At 38.0% G+C, this 23,200-nt stretch overlaps 1 protein-coding gene across 1 annotated transcript in view; it reads right to left on the bottom strand.

Moving 5' to 3' along the window:
* Positions 1-22,878, bottom strand: part of LOC112566942 — a 29,727-nt gene extending 6,849 nt beyond the window's left edge. The window contains exon 1 of the mRNA XM_025243371.1: positions 22,404-22,878. Within this exon, the coding sequence (XP_025099156.1) occupies positions 22,404-22,878 (475 nt within the window). The remainder of the gene's footprint in view (positions 1-22,403) is intronic.
* Between the last annotated feature and the right edge of the window lie 322 nt (positions 22,879-23,200).

Here is a 23,200-nt window from a genome sequence, read left to right on the forward strand (position 1 = left end):
GGCCGATGACCACCACACAAGATTGTAAAGCCAGAATAAACTTGTCCATCGCCATCCACATCTCAAAACTCAAGATGTTGGTGGGATCGCTCCTCGGATCAAAGGCGAACTTTGTTTCGCCAAGACGTAGGTCAACAGAGGTTGTATTTGGAGCCGCCATGCTAACCGTTATTCGAAGTCCCTGTCTGATGGAGAAATACTATCCCAAAGACTAGAGTGTTGTGTTCAAGTTCTTTTTTGGTTGTGGATGTCGGGGAGGGGGTTGGGGGCTAGTTCAATCTAGTGTGACGAATAGCCTTGAAGATATGTTCATATCCTTAAAACCAGTAAGCAGAAAATCAGGCTTTTAAACATACAACCTCTACTGATTATCGAGGACGTGAACCATTTACACTTAAAGCTTTTTTTTTGTAAATAGCAAAAAGAAATACTTCTATCATAATTTTCTCGATTTCTCATCTTGTAATAAAAATGTTTGGTTCGTAAAACATTTCAGTCTCTTTATGTCGTCAGTAACTCAAAAAGGATCTTTCTATCTATTGGCCCTTTAAGCCCCATAGCCTGTGAAGGTGCATAGAACCTCACTTAAATTTACATTTTCCCACTTTTACAAAGTGTTTTTTACCTGTCTCAGAAAAGAATTGTAAATAGTGTTTCTCTGATCTAAACGCCTCTTTGCACTAAGAATGTTAAGAATTATGTTTTAACTTTTTCTTTTATGAGTAGAATCCTGTCATTTGCTTTAATTTAATTTGAAATTTCTTACTATTTGAAGCGGTAAAAATTGCTTGGATTTCTTCAATACGCTTTTTAAATACTAACCTGTTTACAAATCGCAGCTCATTGTTGTGTTTACACACTCTCACTGTGCGCACGAGCGTGTGTGTGCGAGTGTGTGTGTGTGTCTACAAATGTTCTGTCAGCCTGATAATTAAGTCTAGATCAAAGTTTAAAAATATTTTCTGTACTGAAAAATCAAAGGCAAATGACGGAAAGTTTCCTTATTTGTCGTAAACAAAGCTTTAATTAAGAGAGAAATATGTGTAAGACGATTATTTATAAAATTTTCCTCACACGTTTTATTTATTTTCGTTAAGTACAGCTTCGTTTTATTTGCTTAAAATTACAAGTAGGCGTAGTCCAGGAATCCTAATTAATTTTATTTATTTTGGAAAAGGCACGTTCGATATCTCGTTTATACCAAATATAGTTTGGTATTGATGAGGTTACTATACATTGCTGAGTCTGTACAGGCCAATCTGTTGTTACTTGAAAGTTCACAGATGCTTGCATACCATTACACAGTGGACTCTCCTGATATTGTGCTTATTGCATATTACAACATCTGGTGGCAGAGAGCGGTCCTTGTCGTCGTTCAAAAGGCTCTTTGGCTTCTTAGTTGTGATAGTAGGGCTTTGCTCACCCCATTCCTTCATCAGCTTGCATAAAAATTCATTAAAAAGTTGTTAAGAAAAAGCCAATATCTTATTGTCTCCAATATTATCAAAGGAGTTGTAAAATTATTTGATTAATTTTATCATATGTGAATGTGCGTACTTAAAATTCAAGATATGTCTGAATCTCTTTGATCCTTGAGATATTTTATGAACGATACAGAGAAACTATTGTTGGTTTGGTTTTTTTTTTTTGCGAAGGCATCTTCTGTCTATTACCTGTCACTGTCAACAGTTCGCTTTTCCGTTGAATTTTTGTTTGTAAATCTGTTGTTCAGTGTGACTAAAATAGAAAATATGTGTGTTCTAGGAGGTAGGATGAATTGTATGAATTATAGAGAAGGCAGGAGCTTGTTGAAATATCAATTAGTAAAATTATGTACAAAATGTTCCACAGAGGTGGGTAGGTGTGGAGACCCGATTTTTTACGCTGTTTAAAATGTTTTTCAATCCTTTAGTCGAAATGGTGGGGCTTTGTTAACCTCATCCTTACATCTTGGGTGGATTTCCAAACAAAGAAGTTGCGAAAAGGTCAGTATTTTATTTTCTTCCTTATTATTTAAGGAGTGGTGAGACTATTTTATAAATGTTATCAGATGGGAGTTCTGGAGGAGAGCTGTTTGTCATTGTGATCCAAGTTTCTTAAATCCTTTAAAGAACAATACATTCTCCATAATGCATAGAGAAATATTCACTGGAAACAAAGACATGATTTTGCGAAGGTATTTTTATGTATTATGTTCCTGTCAACAATTTAGTTTAGTTTGATATAAGCTGTCTAGAAATACAAGTTAAAACGAAAATAAAGAGTTAAAATACGGATTTTTAAAGTTACAGATGGTATATTCTTGTGTTGGATGTACACAAAGAAATAAGATAAATAAAAAATCAATTTCCTTTCTTTTTTTAAGTGGTATATGCGCGAAATATATGTGCGCAAAGGGTAATCATCTTGCAGATAACAAATTCAAGGAATATAATCAGCAAATAAAGGACCACACAATAATATCCGCACTAACATCACCTGCTATTATTTTATTGTGCACTGCTACGGAAATCCATTCTAACCCTAACACTGTGTTGCTCTCAGTACATGTCAGACTGGTGAAGCAGCTAAAAGTTATTAACAGATGTAATAAAACTAGACTTTCTGAATTTACAGCAAATCATCATCTCCACCATAAATATAAAATTTAAAAAATGACTCGCTTTGAATACCCGTCTCACAGAATTCCTTTCTTTTGATCTCTTGTTTTTCCTGACAGTAGTATAGTAAATAAGGAGAGTGGCTGCTAGCATGTACAGGCAGATAAAAATGAACAGCATTTTGTTGTGATGTATTAGGGGCACTGATGATTTTGTACCGAGAGAGAGATTCTTTCGTGTTCTTACCATAAAGCACAAACAGCTGGCTGTCCAAACATATTATTTCTGGGCCCAAGACAAATATTAACACACACAAAAGCACTACTCAAATTCCTTGGGTCAAGGCAGCCTAAATAGTAAAAAACAAAATCTTTTCAGCAAGTGAGCTATGGTAAATGCATGGGATACTAGTATATATATTTTAAACTTTCAAACAACCAGTTAAAAATCCGTCGAGGTCCTCACATCCGCCTTGGATACACTCCATAGAAACCTGTAAACAGTACAGAGTAGCCTGGTATCCAACGGAATCCACACAGTCGCTTCACTCTCAATATTTTGTCTGTCTTGTGTTTGTAATACGCGGAGAGCCTGGCTTTGGCGGGGATACCTCGCTATAAAAGCTTTCACATTTTTTTACCACGACCTCTGTACATCAACTACTTTCATTTTAATTCAACGAGAAGTTTCAACCAGACCGCTGTACTTGGAGCCACGCAAATCCTTGTGAAACAAGTTCACACGTCAGCCACAAGGCGTTGGAACCAGCTAATTGCCACAAATAACAACACACTACCACGGTGTTTAAATCAGCCTCTGTTATTCCTTTGATGAGGCGACCAAGGTTTATTACACTTCGAGCAGTTTTTGAATAAGTTTCTTAACTAAGAGTATACAGAAAAAGTTCAGTATTCTTGGAGTAGGAAAGACAACACCTGCGTGTGAAGCGCGTTGGCAGTTGGACATTGTCCATCAGAGGCTGTCCTTTCCAGAGCTTAGTTATTTCAAAGGAGGACAGATCAACCTGGCACTGTCAAGGGGCAACAATGAGTTGGAGTGTGAATGCTCGGATGAGGTACCCGTGCAGTGTTTTATGATAAAAGTAGTCAATCGATGACTATTTAAGTAATCGGGACGGTTGTTTCTCCTCATGAGTGTTTATAGTTCGTAGAAACTCTATGCTTATGCTTATTTCTTTACAGATTTTGTCTTTAATTTTTTAATTTTTGGCGCGTTCTTAGCATCTCAACATCTCTATCAGGCATCACAATTTCATCACTGTCCAAGTTTACTCTTCGATTTCCAGCCACGAAGTCGGTGATGGAAAAGTTCTGCAATCATGTGTAAAGGATTATAAAAGCAGCATCGGAAAATGACATCCTAGTCGTACTCGGTGACTGGAACGCCAAGATCGGCCCAGACACTTACCAAGCTGGGCAGGAATTCCATCGACTTTGAAAACAGGCATTTGATAGAGTTTGGCATGCATCCATCGATCAATCAATTTTTTTTATTTTTGTGTATCTTTATTTTTTTGTAAAACGCTTTGAGCCTGCTGTTGATGGTGAGATAAAAACACTGGGCAGTACAGTTCAAAACTTTCTGAAGAATATCCTCGAGAAACACTTGACGACCGTCACATTTCAATCTCTATCGGTGGGAGGCCTATATGTAACTTAGACTTTGAAAAAAAAACATCGAACGGCAATATAAAAGACCTTAGCAAAAACTGACAGACAATTGCCAGTGCGGATGGAATGAAGATCAGCACAGACAAGAGCAAAGTTATGGTCATCACCAACTGCAATGGCCAAGCAGAGCCCGATATGAACGGATCACAGCTCGAGTTTTAAGCAGTTGGCATCCACCCTTTCCACCCGTAGAAATGACACCTGGAAATTGCACGGAAGGCATCCGTATCAGGGTTACAACAGCGACAAAGTCGCACTGATATGCATACTTTTAGGTATTGTCGTGTTCCTGGTATCTGTCTTCCCCCTTTTATCTGTAGATTATGTTTTATACGCAGGTCATCTTGCAATAAAAACGGTTGTTTCCTACACATATTTCTCTAATAAGTCATACACCCATATGATGGGAGTCTGGTTGAATGGGATGGGAGGAGAAAAATGTTTCAATCAGAGGTCCGGGAGGCGACTTCAATCTCTCCACGAGGTTTTTCCAAGCATGCGAAAACCGTTTTATACTGAGTTATTTTATTAAAATATATTTCTTCAAAAAGTTAGTTGGTAATTATTGTGGCTGAAACTGCCATAGAGTTGTAAGGTGAATGGCATTGAAAGGGTGTGGCTGTCGGCAACTGCTTTGGGTGGTTCGAACATTATTAGAGCAGGCCAGTAGCTGAATAGGGTGTGAAAAAAAAAAATATAGTCAAGCTTGCGAACTGGAGACCTTCTGCTCTGAAATGGAACCCCAAAGTCATGCAGACTACTGTTCCCCATCCCTTATTCGTCAATCAAGCTGAGATATATAAAAGATGACTGTTTTTATTCAATGCACATTTGTTTCTGCGTTGTCACTTCTGTTATTAAAGAGTTAAAATTGATGCACCCAGCATTGTTCATTATCCAGATTCCAATAAATACAAACTAACGATAATCGCTCTAAGTGTAGTCGGCAAACGTTGCGTCTCTTTTATCACCGAGGTTCCTTCTTTTCAAATTATAATGTGCTTTTTAAAGTTTCGATAACGATAGCCTAGGGCAGCACAACATCCGCAGCTCGAGTCGGTAGCGAGTAGAACGCGCGAAATAAACGAAGAAGTTGACGGAACTGTTGATGCATATGAAGACCGTGCTCAGACTTCCTGTTGCTTTCAACAGGTTGTACAATCTGCCTGTCAGGAAGTCGGGGCGGTAACTCTCGATCATCCCTTGGATGACAGATGGCGTTGAGCACGTGATGTCGATGCACGAGATGACCACGAGCATTTTGGTCAGCGCCATCTGCTGGCCTTGAGCATCACCACTGCTGGAGCTGGTCTGCTGGCGCCAAGACATGGCGGCTCTCAGCCGGACTACTGTGATACTCGTAGCGACTACAATGATTAAAAAAGTTCCTGCAGGGACGACAACTCTGGGAATAACGCTATAAATAACTATCCACATCAGATAGTTCTGTGTGTATAAAGGAAACACCGTGGTCAAACAACTTACCTGGCCGGTGACATTGTCCGTAAAGCATCTAATCTCCTTGCACAAGGGCACGGTAGAATAACACAATAATACAATTAAAAAGAGAAAGGATAAAAGACCGGCCATAGTTCGGGTCTTAACGAGGGACGTGGCTTGTAAAGGAAAGACAACGCACAGACATCGCTCGACGGCAATCACCATGGAGATCAAGCGAGACAGCGCCGCTGTGCCGAACACAAAACCCACACCGTATGTCATCGACTTGACAGTGTATTCTACAGCGAAACGGGATTCGACCTGTGTCATGATGGAGCTGACTGTAAGAGTGAGGAGTATAGTTACCAGGTAACTCAAGTCTGCAAGCGACAGACAGAAGAGGCAGAGGTTCATCCGGTCCCGTAGTCCCTGGCGACAGAACACCACAATGTTGACCACGTTAGTGGACAGGCCGATGACCACCACACAAGGCTGGAAAGCCAGAATGAACTTGTCTATCGTCCTTGATGCTTCTATGCTCAAGATGTTGATGGAGTCGTCTCCTGGCTGGAGGATGGCACTGTCCTCAAAGAAAACAGTGGTGTTTGGAAATGTCATATTACCTATCTTGTTTCTTTCTGTTTGAAGAGGTGAGGAGGCTTTGACTGTGTTCATTATAAGACCAGCTCCGAATTCTCCCCAAAGAACATAATATAAAAAGCCATCTACAATTTTACTGAACTAATAGAGTGTATTCTGGGTTTCTGACAGTCGTGACCCTAAACTGTGTATCCTCTGTCTTCTCAGGTTGTTATATTTTCAGTCTGGACATGTCAAAAACATTACAGTAACATACCAACGACTGGACTTTCTTTTCGGGTCTGTGAATACTTATCCCTCTGTTGATTGAAGCACCTGATCTCATTCATACACAATAGTTTCGTGTTTGTTTATCATTTTTAATGCGCTGTCTTGGTTATATTAGGATCACTCCTACCTATACTACATAGTAACAAGACCAAATGATCAAATGGATATGCAAGAACTTATATATATATAATTTTGTGACAATAGATTTTTTAATAGATATGATGACACACCCTGTACATTAATATAAAGTCTTTTTTTTTCACGATTTTTTTTATTCATAATGTTTAAAAACATCTTTAAACACAGGAATGAAAAATCAGGTAAAATTTAATTACACTCTGGATAATAACCTTTTTTGTTAGTGAAAAAATGTCAGCATGCAGTGTTTAAACATTGATCTTTTTCCCTTGATAAGAACAGAGTAGAATAAATCTAGATTTAATATATTCTTTTTTACTAACACATAAGTTTTTACATCTTAAAGTTCAGAGGAACACATGACTAATTTACTTATCATTATGAGCGTTTACACACACACACACTCACACGTACATACATCTTTTCCTGGAACTAATTGTCAGAAATGTACACCAACATTTTATGTTAACAAGCCTGAAGCAAAAATAAAAATACGAAATACTCGTTGATTTTTCAATAGCTCGATAGGATGTGAAGACAGGGTGTAGCTTCGTCTTAGTAATAAGAAGACAGTCGTGCGCTTTTTTCCTCCTCATTTTATTGAAAGTTTCTTTCAATTGGATTATTTTTCAGAGTAACGACGAAAGACTTCGTTGTAACCAGTGACTGTAGCAATATTTTTTGGTGGCTTTAATGAGAAGTAGAGGGAGAGTCACAAAATCATTTGGATGGGAAGGGAACGGGAAATAGAAAAAGTGGGTGGATGGCTCGTGATTTGCGTATATGCGTGAGTGTGCCAACGCGCAAAGAATCATGGTCGATGGTCAGACTAAACAAAATTTACGACAGCAGAGGTGTTATCTTCCAAACCAAATTCAGGCTTTGCAATTCTATGGTTGTGCTCACAGATTCCGAAAGACGTATCCCAGGTTTCGAAATAAAATGCTTGAGGAATTTCCTCTGGGTCTTCTACATGAATCAAAAGGCGGACGACTTCGTACGCAGCCTAGTCTTCTGTCTGGTAGGGCTCCAAGTGTCTCTGCTTGCTCACCTCTGATATTTTCCATCGTGTCTTCCCTTCGACTACTACTTCCGGTATCAGTTACGGATGAAAAGGAATAAATGAATGTACGTGGGTGCGAGCGTTTCAGGACGCCCTCTTTGTCTTTGGTTGTAGGTGAAAACTATTCCCTTAAAAACAAGTAAGATAAGTTTGATAAATTCTGTTTTGAATCTTTCTGAGTGTTTTATGTATTTTTCTGTCCAGATTCTTTTCTTTCTTTTATCTGGGGGTCTTCGCATGTTCGTGCGCCGGATCTTGCTGGTTTTGAGAAGAACAGCAACCGGTTAAAAAAAAACTATTGTGTTCTTTACATGTTGGGGTTTCAGACATGACGGTGAAGCCTTTACAAAGAACTCCAGGACTGATTGTAATCTTTAATGGGCCCATTGTTTTTTTAATGTGTCTTAATGTTAATCTGTAAAATAAATTAACCATTTTATATGTTGAGTAATTTTCAATATTATATTTATATAACTCAGATTTTTGTTGGAGTGTTTTCCCGTCTGAAAGTAACTACATACATGCATGTGACAGTTACTTCTTCTTTATTGAGAAAACCCTTTAGTTTATTTCAAGGGAAAAATTAAACATAAGACAATATCAACAATATTTTAAGAACATTACATTTTACATACTAACATTGCATTTTATTCCATAACATTAGATTAATATAATATCTATATTAATGTTCACGTGTTATTCTGTTTTTAATACTTGATTCAAATACACTGGACAACACATTTTTACAAAAGGCATGTTACTGAAATAAAATTAGTAATTTCTTATCAACTTATCAATGTGCTCAAAATGAATACGACAATCAAAATGCAAAATTGTCTCTACTTCTTTGTAACCTGCAATAATTATTGTGTACATCACGAAATACATGCTAATAGTCATTGACTTTTGGTTAATACCTGTAAAAACTCATGTCATGGACTACTTATGAGATTTCTTTGCATGTCTCTTGTGCAGCTGTTCAGGAGCATCTCTGTGGAGTGTCCAGCTGTAGTCAGCAGCATGATGGGGGAAATTTTCCCTATCTTTTTTTTCCAATTTTTGCGATATCTTGATGAAAACGTTCGCCATGTTCATCACTAACCATACTACAGTTGTCAGGAAAGAAATCCAATCCAAATTGGAATGAAGTCGATCTTTAGAAAGATACTTCAGCCAGGTTTCTGATACTGCATCAGTATATCTTCTTTAGTTGCTTGTAGTTTTTTGCTCTAACATGTAAGTTTTTCTTGGAAGTATCCGTATAAATAAGACGAACCGGTACTTAATTCACAAAACTTATGTTTGTAATGAACAGCGTCTCAGATCGCCATAGATCATTCTGTTTAGTGTTTGAAGACCCACATTTAAAAAAGTTTGCAGCTGAGCATGTATCTTTTTCAGTCTTTTGAAAACCCCAGCTTTCCGACTCATAAGTAAGTAACGGTACAACATGAGAATTGAACATTTTAAAACTACGTATCTTGATATATCTCCTATTTTCCACAAAAATTTTAATAGCTGTCAGGTTCTGAGTTTGACCTCAGCGGCAAGAGCCCCGCCAACATGGGAGAGGGACAGTTTAGTTGTGAAACAGAGACCTAGACACCCGTAATACCATGACTCCCTTTATGTTAGAAATCCCTCCTTTATGACTTTGGTTTTGCTGAGGTTCACAGTCCTTCCGAAACCATCAGCATATTCTTTTTTTTAATAGTAAGTTGTTTTTGAGGCCAGTGAGAGAATATGATGCAAATACAACATCTATCGCGAAGATCAGTAAAAGGACCCATGCTATATTTGAAACAGTTTGGATGCCATGAATTCCGTTCTGTGACACGTCTAATGCTAACTGATTTATAAAATAAAAGTAAAGAGAATAGCGACAAAAACCACCCTGCCTTACTCCAGTTGGACAGTGAATCTGTCTTTGTGCCTTACACAGGCTTTGATCTTTTGGTACACACTTTGCAAAATGGTGGGCATCTTGCATCTAACTCCTAGGTAACGTAGAACACTCCAAAGTTTGTTTCTATTAACCATTTCGAACGCCTTTTTAAACTTTTCAGTAAATATCTTTGTTCATTATCATACAGCATAAAAATATTATCTGTAGTGGAACCACTATGCTCCTCAGCTATCTTACTTTTTTCATCTGCCCTCTTTGGCAATCTGGAGCTCAGAATATATGCAAACACTTTACTTTCTGTACTAATTATTGATACCTCTTTTTAACTTTCCAGGCTATCTTACTCCCCAGTTTTAAATAAAAGGACTATTGTCTTACCGTTCCAAACTTTTAAACAGCTGAGAGGCTGCCTGGAGGACAGATGTGGTCGAATCGACTTTCTAGCGGGGAACAAATCTACTCGTGCCGTGGTCGAATCGGCAAGTTTCATATTTTTCTTTTTCCTTTACTGAGCTAGAAAGTCTTGTCAATCCTAGACTGCAGACAATGATCTGGAGATAAGCTTGATCCTCGAAATAATCTCCTAAAAAAACCAAAGAGTCAGTAGACTTTCTACACCCGTGTTCTCTGCCACGTTTCTTGAACAGACTATCAGAAATAGGGTTTATGATAACTTATAGGTGATTTCTTAGGTTTCATATATTAAAGTTTCTTGTTTTATTTGTTTATATCTATTGCTTTTCCCTTTAGTAAACAGAAATATGCTGGGAGCGTGCTACGAAGGAACAAAGCTTTTTATTCGGTAAAGAAACTCTTTGGCAGCACATCTGCAGCTCGAGTCGGTAGCGAGTAGAACGTGTGATGTAAACAAAGAAGTTGACGGAACTGTTGATGCATACAAACACTGTGCTCAGACTTCCTGTTGTTCTCAACAGATTGTACAAAGGTCCGCCTGTCACGAATTCGGAGCGACACGTCTCTAAAATCGCTTGGATGACAGATGGCGTTGAGCACGTGATGTCGATGCACGAGATGACCACGAGCATTTTGGTCAGCGCCATCTGCTGGCCTTGAGCATCACTACTGCTGGAGCTCGTCTTCTGGCGCCAAGACATGGCGGCTCTCAGCCGGACTACCGTGATACACGTAGCGACTACGATAATTAGAAAAGTGCCTACAGGGATGACAACTCTGGGAACAACGCTGTAAATAACTTTCAATAGCAAATAATTCTGTCGGTATGACGAAAGTATGGTGGTTAAACAACTTACCTGGCCGGTGATATTGTCTGTAAAGCATCTAATCTCTTTAAACAAGGGCACGGTAGAAGGACAGAATAACAGAAAAACAAAGAGGGAGGCAAAGAGGCCGGCCATAGTGCGGGTCCTAACGAGGGACGTGGCTTGTAAAGGAAACACAACGCACAGACATCGCTCGACTGCGATCACCATGGAGATCAAGCGAGACAGCGCCGCAGTGCCAAACACATAACCCAGACCATACGTTCTTGACATGACACTGTAAAGCACAGCAATATTCGGATCGACCTGTGTTATGATGGAGCTGACAGTGAGGAAGAGAAATATGGTTACCAGGTAACACAAGTCTGCGAGCGACAGACAGAAGAGGCAGAGGTTCATCCGGTCCCGTAGTCCCTGGCGACAGAACACCACAATGTTGACCACGTTGGTTGACAGGCCGATGACCACCACACAAGGCTGGAAAGCCAGGATGAACTTGTCTATTGTTATTGAAGCTTCTATGCTCAAGATGTTGATGGGGTCATCTCTAGGCTGGAGAATCACACTGTCCTCAAAGTAAACAGTGGTGTTCGGAGACGCCATATTTCCTGTCCTGTCTCTTTTCTGTTTGTAGAAGTTATAAGACTTTGACTGTGTTGACTATAAAAAGAGCTGTGACCAGTTTCAAGTCTTCCACAATAACATTGTCAAAATGTCATCCAAAATTTTACTGAAATTTAAGAATTCATTTTGGGTTACAGTCGTAAGCCTGAACTCTGAATCCTTAGATGTTTACATCCGCTGTAACGGCAGAGTTCCAGTCTAGAAATGTCAAAAGTCATTACACATATAAGAGCAAGGAAAGATGGAGATTAAGCACTTAATGGCGATTGCTGATTAGTCCTCGAAGGCCTGCTAATAAGATGCTATATTTATTTAGTTTCTGACTATAATATACAAAAGCCACTGTTCCATTTTTCACTGTATTGGGTCCGCACATTTATAGGTTTAGCTAAAAATGTATCCTTTTGTTAACTGAACCGCACAATGTCGTGAAGAGCCTGATCTCATTCAAACATTTTAGTGATTCTTCATCATTCTTTATACTCTGTATCTTGGCCATATCATATTGAAAAAGTGCAAGTGATTGAACGTCGTTGCAAGAACTTTTAATGTGTGCGTGTGTGTGTACATATATATAAGATGAGGTTTAATGGTTTGTTTAAAGATGTGATGACACACCTTAAAGTGATTATCAAGTCTTTTCCACGGTTTCAAAAGGTTTTTTTTATTTCCCACTATCTAAAATTCTATAAACTCCTGAAAGAAAACCCAGGTAAATTGAATCAACATACGAGATAATAACCTTTATATTATTTTTTAGTTAATAATAAGTCAACATATATTTTTTCTTTTCCTTGTTAGTGACAGAGTAGGACAGTTGTGAATTTAATATCTTCTTTTCAAACAGAGAATACGTTTTCAACAAACATTTACGATACATTAAAACTCTAGAGGAATTATTGCAAAATTTACTCATTAAGTGTGCTTATTCACACAGCATTTTGCACATTATTTCCATAAAAATTGCTGGTGGCACCCCAGTCTTCTGTAATTGCATGTCAGAAATGTTAACTAATATTCTATCCAAACATTCCGCAGCAAATATGAAAATACCAACTATTGTATTATACGACAGCTCGATAGGTTGTTAGGCAGAATGTGAAAAAGTGATTGGCTTTAATCCTAATAATCAGAGGACAATCGTGCACACTTTTTTCTTATTTTTATAGACTTTATGACTTTTGTGTGTGTGTGTGGTAACTTTGAAAGCCTTTATAGAAACCAGTGACAGTAGTGATGTTTGTTTTGTCTTTACTGAGCGAGCGAGTGAGTGAGCCCCCAAGACAGCCAGCCAGCCAGCCAGCTCAGCATTCAGGCAGTCTACGTAGAAGGGAAGTAAAATCAAGTAATACAATTGAATATTGGAAATAGGATGTAGCTAGTGTTTGTAGTAAAACAGCAATAGACGTGTTGTATCTAAGTCTTTAAAGAAATGTATCGTACTCGTCAGTCCTTAATAGTTCAAAAATCACTACTGTCACCGTGTTAGCTCACCTCCGCTGTGATGTTATCAATAATAATAATAATAATAATAATAATAATAATAATAATAATAATAATAATAATAATAATAATAATAATATAATAATAATAATAATAATAATAATAATAATATGTACCAGCCAACAGGAAGCTTATTGCACGAGACACATCACGGTGTTTACAGGGCAATCAGGAACAAAAACAAAAAAAAAAACAATAAGAATATTTATTATAATCAAAACATTCACGTGTTGGATTTATTAACAAATATAGACATACAGAAATAAACACAGCACTAATTGTCGTCTTACAATGTCATAGTGATGACACATATATGATGGTACTAGTCTGTTGCCTAAGATTACCTAAGAACATTTAAATGCAGTGTGAAAATAAGGATGAAGAGTTAAGTAATAGGCAAAGACATCTACCCCTCCTGTCCACATTGATAAAGCTCCCATTGTTACAATCTGTGACTGGAAAAAGTTTGTTTTCTTGGCGCAAAGAACAGGGGCTTCTGTCCACCCTCTGCATGGTAAAAACATTGTTCACTGTGTACAAAACTGAATTTTGTTCTCCGAGAGAGAAAAACATTTATGGAAGTAAGTGGAGTTGCTGAAGCTATAGGGACTTGTCCTCCACCACTGATAAATAATAAAATAATTAATTGTTCGTAATTGTCTCATTATTTACGTAACCCGACGATAAAGCTTAAATACCCGTCTCATAGCAAACACTGTTAGGTGAACGTGATAATAGTAATGATAATTTATTATTGCAATGATGATATATTATAATAATATCATTATACATTATAATAATTGATAAGTACTTTTATTCATAGGGTTATAAAAGTTTTCAGCTAACTGATCCCCACAGTCTACGTTTCTAAAGTCGTGGGAACCACGTGAGGTGGGGAAGGAGTGAAAACGAGGCTGTCGTGATTAATGTTTTACTCCTGGATACCCGTAAACACGGCACGAACACAAACGTCCACCTGTTTGCCCTGTGTGCATTGCAATTTGACTTTTGAACTCTGTTTTGCACAGTGTGCAGCCTGATGAGAATTAAGTAACCACACTTTTTTGCCCTATGTAATTTAAATTATCATCGTTTTATAAATACAAATAACAATGAGATGCTTAATTTCATTGTTATTACATTTTGTTGAAGTATTCTCTGGTTTCTCTCGATCTCCAAGTATACTCTATGGTAGTAAACAGCAATAGTGTAAGACCATAAAGTAATGATATCTAACAATAAAGATCATTTGAAAATTGATCTTGTTGTCGACGAAGTTTAGTCATCAACAATGTCCCATGCAAGTAAAGAAATATACTCAATTCTAAATACCAGTCATGTGTTATTTTCATCCTATATGTATACTACATCCCAGCAGCCAATCATCATGTAACGCGGATACAATCATTCGGGAATAATGTTACACTGTCGTCTGCTCTGTGGAGGGGGGAGGGGATTGGTGTTTAACGCCGTGCCAGCAACTGAGGCTATATTACGGCAAGCAGCCAGCCCTGTAAACAGATGCCACGTGCAGAGAAAGAGCAGCGTGCCCGAGACGAGAAATGAACTCTGGGCAGCCAACCTTCGCTATTGGTGACTGGCGCTAACCGTTGCGCCACGGACCTCTATCTGCTCTGTGGACTACAGATACAAGGGCGGTTCGCTGGAAGAGTAACAATTCCAGATCTCTTGAGTTCCAGATTCAATATGTGAATTGCTAAAAGTCAAAAGCTTCACATGACTAAGAAGGAGGACCACATCGGGACCGTGCTGGTCGACAACACACGAGCCGATCAGTCAAGACAACTCGACCTCAAAGACAAGCATTGGTAGTCACAAAATCACTTTTGAATATTTAAGTGATTTCATTTTCAAATAAAAAAAAAGAACTCAAATTGGTTTCCTACTTAAGTACCTTCTGGTATGTCCGCATACACACACGCATACACAGCAGCGCCAGCATTCACTCATGACCTTCACAACATGCAGGTTTTTTGTTTTAGGGAGTGGAGGAATGAAGGGTTTTATTTTACTTTGTCTGCATGCACACACAATGAGAGGGAAGGAAGAGAAAGAGAGAAAGGGGTAGCGCAGATAACCAGTAATAACGAGATAACGATAAAGTTGTCGCGACTTCTATTGATGGACAATGTGACTCGTTCAGTGGTAGAATCGTCAAGTGATCGAATCTATAAACGATCGAATTGACTGTGACTTGATAAAAAGTAGATAGAAAATAAATATAATATGAATTACACATTATGGCAGTGAGTTAGCCAGATATTTGAAATGTCATATTGGTGATTTACCTTGAGTGTTGCCATGTCCCCACCCATCAAGATGTCTGATGTTCGTATTGTTGTCCCTTCCTGAACTAGTAAGTCTTATTGGTCCTCGACTGCAGACGATGATCTGGCCATGAGCTTTCAACAACTCGAAATAATCTCCGAACGAATGTGAGTCAGCAGACGTTCCACTCACCCATGTTTCCTGAATATTTCGTTGCTTTTTTTTTTTCTTTTCTTATTAATATATCCCTGAAATGCATATTAATAAAAGATACTTGTAATAAAATCTGGTGGGAAGATGACTAGAACAGACCAATCGAGGTAGAGTTTACAATGACATAGGCGATTTCTTAACTTTCTTTGGTTTTTTTCAAATGTTAATATTGTGTTTTATCTGTTTTATTACGGGTTTTGTGGTATTTACACAAAATATCATTTTCATGCTGTTTAGCTGTTTACCACATAAGTAAGTGATACTCACCGTATTTATCTGTTTGACAACAGAAAGAGTTTTTCGGTAAGATGCTCTGACCATCTCTACATCGCCCTGAAGATGCGTGTTCATGCCAAGATTTCTCCGATAATTTTTATTAATCACCTGCCAGTTTGTATTTAAAACTCAGATTTTAGATTATTGCATCGAAATTATTCTTCAAAGGTACTAAATCTTGTACATCTCATTCTGAACTCTTTAACGCAACATGTTAACTCGATGATATCAGAACGACTTGTGAATACGTGTAATCGTTATAGCGGTTGTTCAAAGATTCTTTCTTTTGATGTTTTAACAGTTGACTCTGTCACTCGATGATCAGTGAATCACTGTAATGTCTTTACCATTCGCCGGAAATAAAGGGCGTAGTCGTGAGAACGAATGAGCAAGTTGAATAAAAGTGAAAGACAGGTTCCCTCTAAGTTACATCTCTGTAACAATTTCTGTTTCTGTTACTTTTAGCAGAGAGAAATGATGGTTAGCGATGCAACAGAGTAAGTTACTTGATGAAATCACAAACCTTGCTAGGTAAAATTATTTTTTAAACGGAGACTGAACAGGAAAGCAATACGGCAAGAAAACCTTATTGTGAGCAACACGGTATAAATTTAGAAATTACTACTGTATACATTGCCAGCCTCCCACAAAACCAACAGTAGCCTGATAATCATATTGTTTTCTGGAATTCTTCTTGTCCCCTGGCCGTGCAGAATGATCCAAATTTAAGCTTACAACACCTCGAAATTACCTTTCAAGTTCCTTCCTAGGTTATCCAGTCAATTAACCTGAGTCATTTAATAATAAACAGATAAAACATCTGAGTTCTAAATAAATAAACCTGAAAGTCAATGTATAAACCTAAGTAACATACTCAATAAACATGATATGATAAACAAACCAACGAGTTGATGAATAAACACGAGATTTAATTACTTAATTAATAAAGCTTAGAGTTATTTTCTAGGTTTTACAATCATATATTTTTTCCTTACCTATGTTTCTTCGGCTATTCTTCCTTTCACATGTGTAGCCGAATGCTGAAAGATAATTTTGATTAACCTTAATAAATCGACAAGTTAGTCTTAGGTAGCGCTTGAAAATCTGAAAATCAGTAAAAGTAGAACACGGTTACCCCGATTCTTTGCTAAAAATCATGTATCAGGGTGCGTGAGTAGCTGGAAAAGAGTTTATTTACTCGGATGTCTGGGAGGTGACCATATTATCCCACGATGTTCTGCCTCACATCTATTATTAGTCTGTCTATATATCAAAATGTAGTACTTTATACATTAACTAGTAATCGCTGTGGTTGAAGCTGTCGTAGCGTAGTGAATAAGGTGAATAGTTGGATTATGAAAGCTGTTTGTTCGTGGTTTTTATCGGTTACCTTTTTTATTCACAGTTTGATTTTTAATTTTTTTCTCGGTATGAAGAGTTTAGGATTAGGGCTTGGGGTACGGTTAAAGTCTTTGGTAAGGTTTAGTTATAGAATTCTATTTCGGCAAAATGACTGACTAGAAAAAAAAAACGGTTGATTGGTGTCAGGTTTCAGTTGTCAGCAGCTGTGATAGTTTGTTTGTACATGACTAAAACAGGCTAGGAGCAAAACTTTGTTTGGAAAACATTTTGACGGCTGTGTTGCAGGGAGACCCTCAAACCGGAGACATTTTACTCTGAAATTTGAAGCAAAAATCCTGCACACTACAGTTTACTCCCTATTTATCAATCAGTTGTTTTATCAAAGCGCAAATCTCATATTCTCCAATGCATTTTAGTATGTTAGTTGCCAAATTTGTATTTCAAGACTAAGTAATGCTGCTCCCAGAAATGTTCAGAAAAATTCTTTGTCTCATTGTCTTCTTTTGAACATAACTAATTATCCAGTTTCTAAAAAAAAAAACAATCAAAATTGCTCTGTGGATTAGAGATGTTGTGTTTCTTATGTCACCGAGGTTCTGCCTGTCGACGTTATGCCCTTTAATTGTTTCACTTTAATTAAAGATAGTCTGGAGCAACACAGCATCTGCAGCTCGAGTCGGTAGCGAGTAGAACGTGTGATGTAAACAAAGAAGTTGACGGAACTGTTGATGCATACAAACACTGTGCTCAGACTTCCTGTCGTTCTCAACAGATTGTACAAAGGTCCACCTGACAAAAAGTCAGAGCGGTAGATCTCCATAATCACTTGGAGGAGAGAAGGTGTTGAGCACGTGATGTCGATACACGAGATGACCACGAGCATTTTGGTCAGCGCCATCTGCTGGCCTTGAGCATCACTACTGCTGGAGCTGGTCTGTTGGCGCCAAGACATGGCGGCTTTCAGCCGGACTACAGTGATACACGTAGAGACTACGATTATTAAAAATGTTCCTACAGGGATGACAACTCTGGGAATAATGCTATAAATAACCTTTAGCATGAAATAATTCTGTCTATACAATGAAGAGACCATGCTCACACAGCTTTCCTGGCCAGTCACATTGTTCCTAAAACACCTAATCTCCTGACACAATGCCATGGTAGAAAAATACAAAAACACAACAACAAAGATGGCGGCTAAAATACCGGCCATAGTTCGGGTCTTAACGAGGGACGTGGCTTGTAACGGAAACACAACGCACAGACATCGCTCGACGGCGATCACCATGGAGAATAAGCGAGACAGCGCCGCTGTGCCGAAAATAAAACCCAAACCATATGTCATCGACTTGACACTGTAAACCGCACCAACAATCGGATCGACCTGTGTGATGATGGAGCTGACAGTGAGGAGGAGAAATATGGTTACCAGGTAACACAAGTCTGCGAGCGACAGACAGAAGAGGCAGAGGTTCATCCGGTCCCGTAGTCCCTGGCGACAGAACACCACAATGTTGAATACATTTGTTGACAGGCCGATGACCACCACACAAGGCTGGAAAACCAGAATGAACTTGTCTATCGTCCGAGATGCTTCTATGCTCAAGATGTTGATGGGGTCATCTCTTGGTTGAAAGATCACTTTGTCTTGAAAATAAACAGTGATATTTTGAGATGCCATATTTTCTGTCTCGTCAACAACCAATGTCTGGGGAAGACCCGGGTCTCAACCACACACAATATTTCTGTGATTGTTCATTATTCCAGATACGATGGAACTTGGCTATATCAGGATCACCTCTACCTGTACTACGTGACTGAAAAATGGGAAATGATTAAATGTCGGTGCAAGAACTTTTAATATGTGTGTATATATTTATATACAGGATGCTACGTCAATGGCTTTTTAAAATAGATATAATAATATACTTCATACGTTATTGTTAAATCTTTCTCACATTTTCTAAATATTTGTTTCCATTTCTCATTGTTATAAAAAGCTGTAAATGTCTGGAAAAAAACCCAGGTGAAATGAAGCAACATACAAGACAATAACCTTATATGAGTTTTTAATTAATGATAAATCAACATACAGTAATAAAACTTTACTCTTTTCCTTGTGAAGGACAGAGTAAAACCACCGTGGATTTAATATTCTCTTTTCCAACAGCAAATACATTTTAAACATATATTTATAACACTTCAAAACGCCAGAAACATTATTACAAAATTTACTCATCAATATTTTTCACTCTTTCCTTGAAAATTGCTGGTGGTATAAACGCATTCCAGTCTTTTGTAATTTCACATCTGAAGTGAAGACTAATATTTTATGCAAACATGTCCGTAGTAAATATGAAAATACGAAATACTTGTTTATTAACGACAGCTCAATAAGTTGTCACTGAAGCAGAGTGTAAAGAAAGGGTGTGGCTCTTATCAAAGGACAATCGTGCACATTTTTTTATTATTTCATTGGACTCTTTTAATCTTTTAGGGTAACTACGAAAGACTTTGTAGTAACCAGTGACAAAAGCGATGCTTATTTTGGCTTTACAGAGCGAGTAAGTGAACGAAAGAATGAGCAAGCCAGTCAGCCAGTCAGACAGTCAGACAGTCAGGTAGTCTTCGTGGCAGGGAAGTAAATAAAGTAATACAATTGAGTATTGGAGATATGTGGATGAAGTTAGTATTCATCGTCCAAACAGTATTAAAATGTAGTATCTTTTATCAGCGTTCAAAGAGGTTTATTGAACATGCCAGTCAGTCATACTTTGTTTTTATTGTTCTGTCCTCTACGTTAAAACTGGTCAGAACTATAAATAGTCACTAAATTTGTCTCAGATTCCTTGCTCTAGTGATTTGGGTTTTTTTCATTGTCAGAAATCAGTGTCGACGTGTAAGGATACAAACTGTGAGTGATTTGAGCGGTCCGCACTTGGTAACAGACCTGTTAATGTTTCTTTGATGTCTGGGTATTGCTCTTACAGCTGTTACAATGGTTGCCAAGCATTTGCCGTCTCTAACTTCGTGGATACCAGGTACTTGCATTAAATACATCACGGTGGTCACAGGGCAATGATGAGCACGAATAAAAAACCCCAATGAGGATAAGAATATTTATTATTAAAAACATTCAAGTGTTGGATAAACTAATAAATATCAACCCAAAAAAATAAACATAGCACTAACTGTCCTCTTGCAATGACATCAGTATGTCCACATATCTATAAAGGCACTATAGTCTGTGGCTAGCATTAGATTAACTTAGAAAATTAAAAACTTAAAATTAAAATGCATAACGAAAATAAGAATGAAGAACTATGTCAATATGCATAGACACCACCTCTCCTGCATACATTAACAAAACTCTCATTCTTACTATCTATGAGAGGATAAAGTCTATTTGTTGTCTTGCCTTGCAGAGCAGTGGCTTGTAGTCCAGACTCTGTATTGTGAACACATCGTACACTATGTACATGCATGAATTTTGTTCTCTGCGCACGTTTGTTGAGAGAGAAAATGTTAATAATAGACATAAGGCAACCTGTCCTACTAAAAATTATTACTTGCGATAAACAATAAATAGCCTGTGAATGTCTCATTTTTTCCCTAACCAATAAAATGGTTTGAATACCCATATAATAATAATAATAATAATAATAATAATAATAATAATAATAATAATAATAATAATAATAATAATAATAATAATAATAATAATAATAATAATAACAACAACAACAACAACAACATTATTTCCGAAGTAGAGGGAAGCACGTAAGGTTAGAAAGAAGTAGAAACGAGGCTGCTGTATGAGCAATATTCAACTGACTTCTGGTCACCCGTAAAAGATCACAGGAACACAAATGTCCCCCTTCTTCCTCTGTCTGCAATTTGGCCTGAACAGGCTGATGACAAAGGAGTAACGACACTCTCTTGGCAAATGTATTTGTTCCTGAAAAAACTGCGGGTAGCAAAACAATGCTTTATTCTCTATATATATATATACTATTGAAGTGCTCGTGGTACGTTGGTTTCTCTCAATGTCGAAGTTTTACTGTATGGTAATGTGGAGAAAGTTTTACCGATCCTAAACTGCAGACGATGATCTGAACATGAACTTTCCACACCTCGAAATAATCCCCGAACGAACCTGAGAGTCAGCAACATTCCGTTCACCCATGTTCCCTTTCTAGTTTCTTTGGTTTCCTTTCTTTCCGTTCCTCCAATGTATATTAAAAGACACTTTTATAAAATTTGGAGAGCAGATAACTAGAACAGATCTTCAGAAGAAGGGTTTACGATAACTTATATGTGACTTACAAAGACTTTTTTTGTTTATTTTTGGTTGCGTTCATTTGTTAGTTATTAGTATCTTAGCTGTAAATTTTAACTTTAAAGACGAATCGAAGTTCGAGTTCGGCTGCTGCACTCAGCAATGTTCACAAAGGTTTCTTTATCTCATTTTATACTTTTAAATGTAACCAATCATTTTCCACGTTCCAATAAATTTCAATCAATCAAAATTGCTCAAACTGTGTGGAAGGGACGCTGAATTTCTTGTCACCGAGGTTCTTTCTGTTCGCTTTATAACATTAAATTGTTTCACTTTAGCTAAGAATAGTCTGGAGCAACACAACATCTGCAGCTGGAGTCGGTAGCGAGTAGAACGTGTGATATAAACAAAGAAGTTGACGGAACTGTTGATGCATACAAACACTGTGCTCAGACTTCCTGTTGTTCTCAACAGATTGTACAACGGCCCGCCTGTTAAAAAGTCAGAGCGGTAGATCTCTAAGAATGCTTGGACGACAGATGGCGTTGAGCACGTGATATCGATGCAGGAGATGACCACGAGCATTTTGGTCAGCGCCATCTGCTGGCTTTGAGCATCACCACTGCTGGAGCTGGTCTGTTGGCGCCAAGACATGGCGGCTCTCAGCCGGACTACTGTGATACAGGTAGCGACTACGACTATTACAAAAGTTCCTACAGGGATTACAAGTCTGGGAATAATATTATATATAACCATCCGTATTAAATAATTACTTCTGCATAATGAAGAGATTGTGGTCAAACAACTTACCTGACCAGTCACATTGATAGTAATGCATGCAACGTCATAACACACTGATATGGTAGAATAATACAATAATACAAACACAAAGATGGCGGCTAAAATACTGGCCATAGTGCGGGTCTTAACGAGGGACGTGGCTTGTAACGGAAACACAACGCACAGACATCGTTCGACGGCGATCACCATGGAGATCAAGCGAGACAGCGCCGCTGTGCCGAAAATAAAACCCAGACCATATGTCATCGACTTGACACTGTAAACCGCACCAACGTTCTGATCGACCTGTGTGATGATGGAGCTGACAGTGAGGACGAAGAGTATGGTTACCAAGTAACACAAGTCTGCAAGCGACAGACAGAAGAGGCAGAGGTTCATCCGGTCCCGTAGTCCCTGGCGACAGAACACCACAATGTTGACCACGTTGGTGGACAGGCCGATGACCACCACACAAGGCTGGAAAGCCAGGATGAACTTGTCTATCGTCCTAGATGCTTCTATGCTCAAGATGTTGATGGGGTCATCTCTTGGTTGGAGAACCACATTGTCCTCAAAGGAAACAGTGGTGTTTTTATATGCCATATTTCCTATCTTGTTTTTTTTTCTTTTTTTGCATAAGTGATTAAGCTTAAATAGTTTAAAAAAGACCGGAGACCTATTCCGAGTTCTCTGCAAGGAACATTGTCAAATTGCTATCTAGAATTTTACTGAATTTTTAGTGAGTATTTTTTGGTTCCTTACAGTCGAGCCTAAACTGAATACTTCGCAAGTTTGCATCTGTCGTCCTTAGCTATAGCTATAGAATATATTTCTAGTATCGAAATGTCAAATAATATTACACTTGTCAAAGGATGAAAAGATGGTAAATTAGCAACTGACAGCGAGCTAAATCGTGAAGAGCCTG

Source organism: Pomacea canaliculata, linkage group LG6 (genome assembly GCF_003073045.1).
Source record: "Pomacea canaliculata isolate SZHN2017 linkage group LG6, ASM307304v1, whole genome shotgun sequence".
NCBI classification, from domain to species: Eukaryota; Metazoa; Mollusca; class Gastropoda; order Architaenioglossa; family Ampullariidae; genus Pomacea; species Pomacea canaliculata.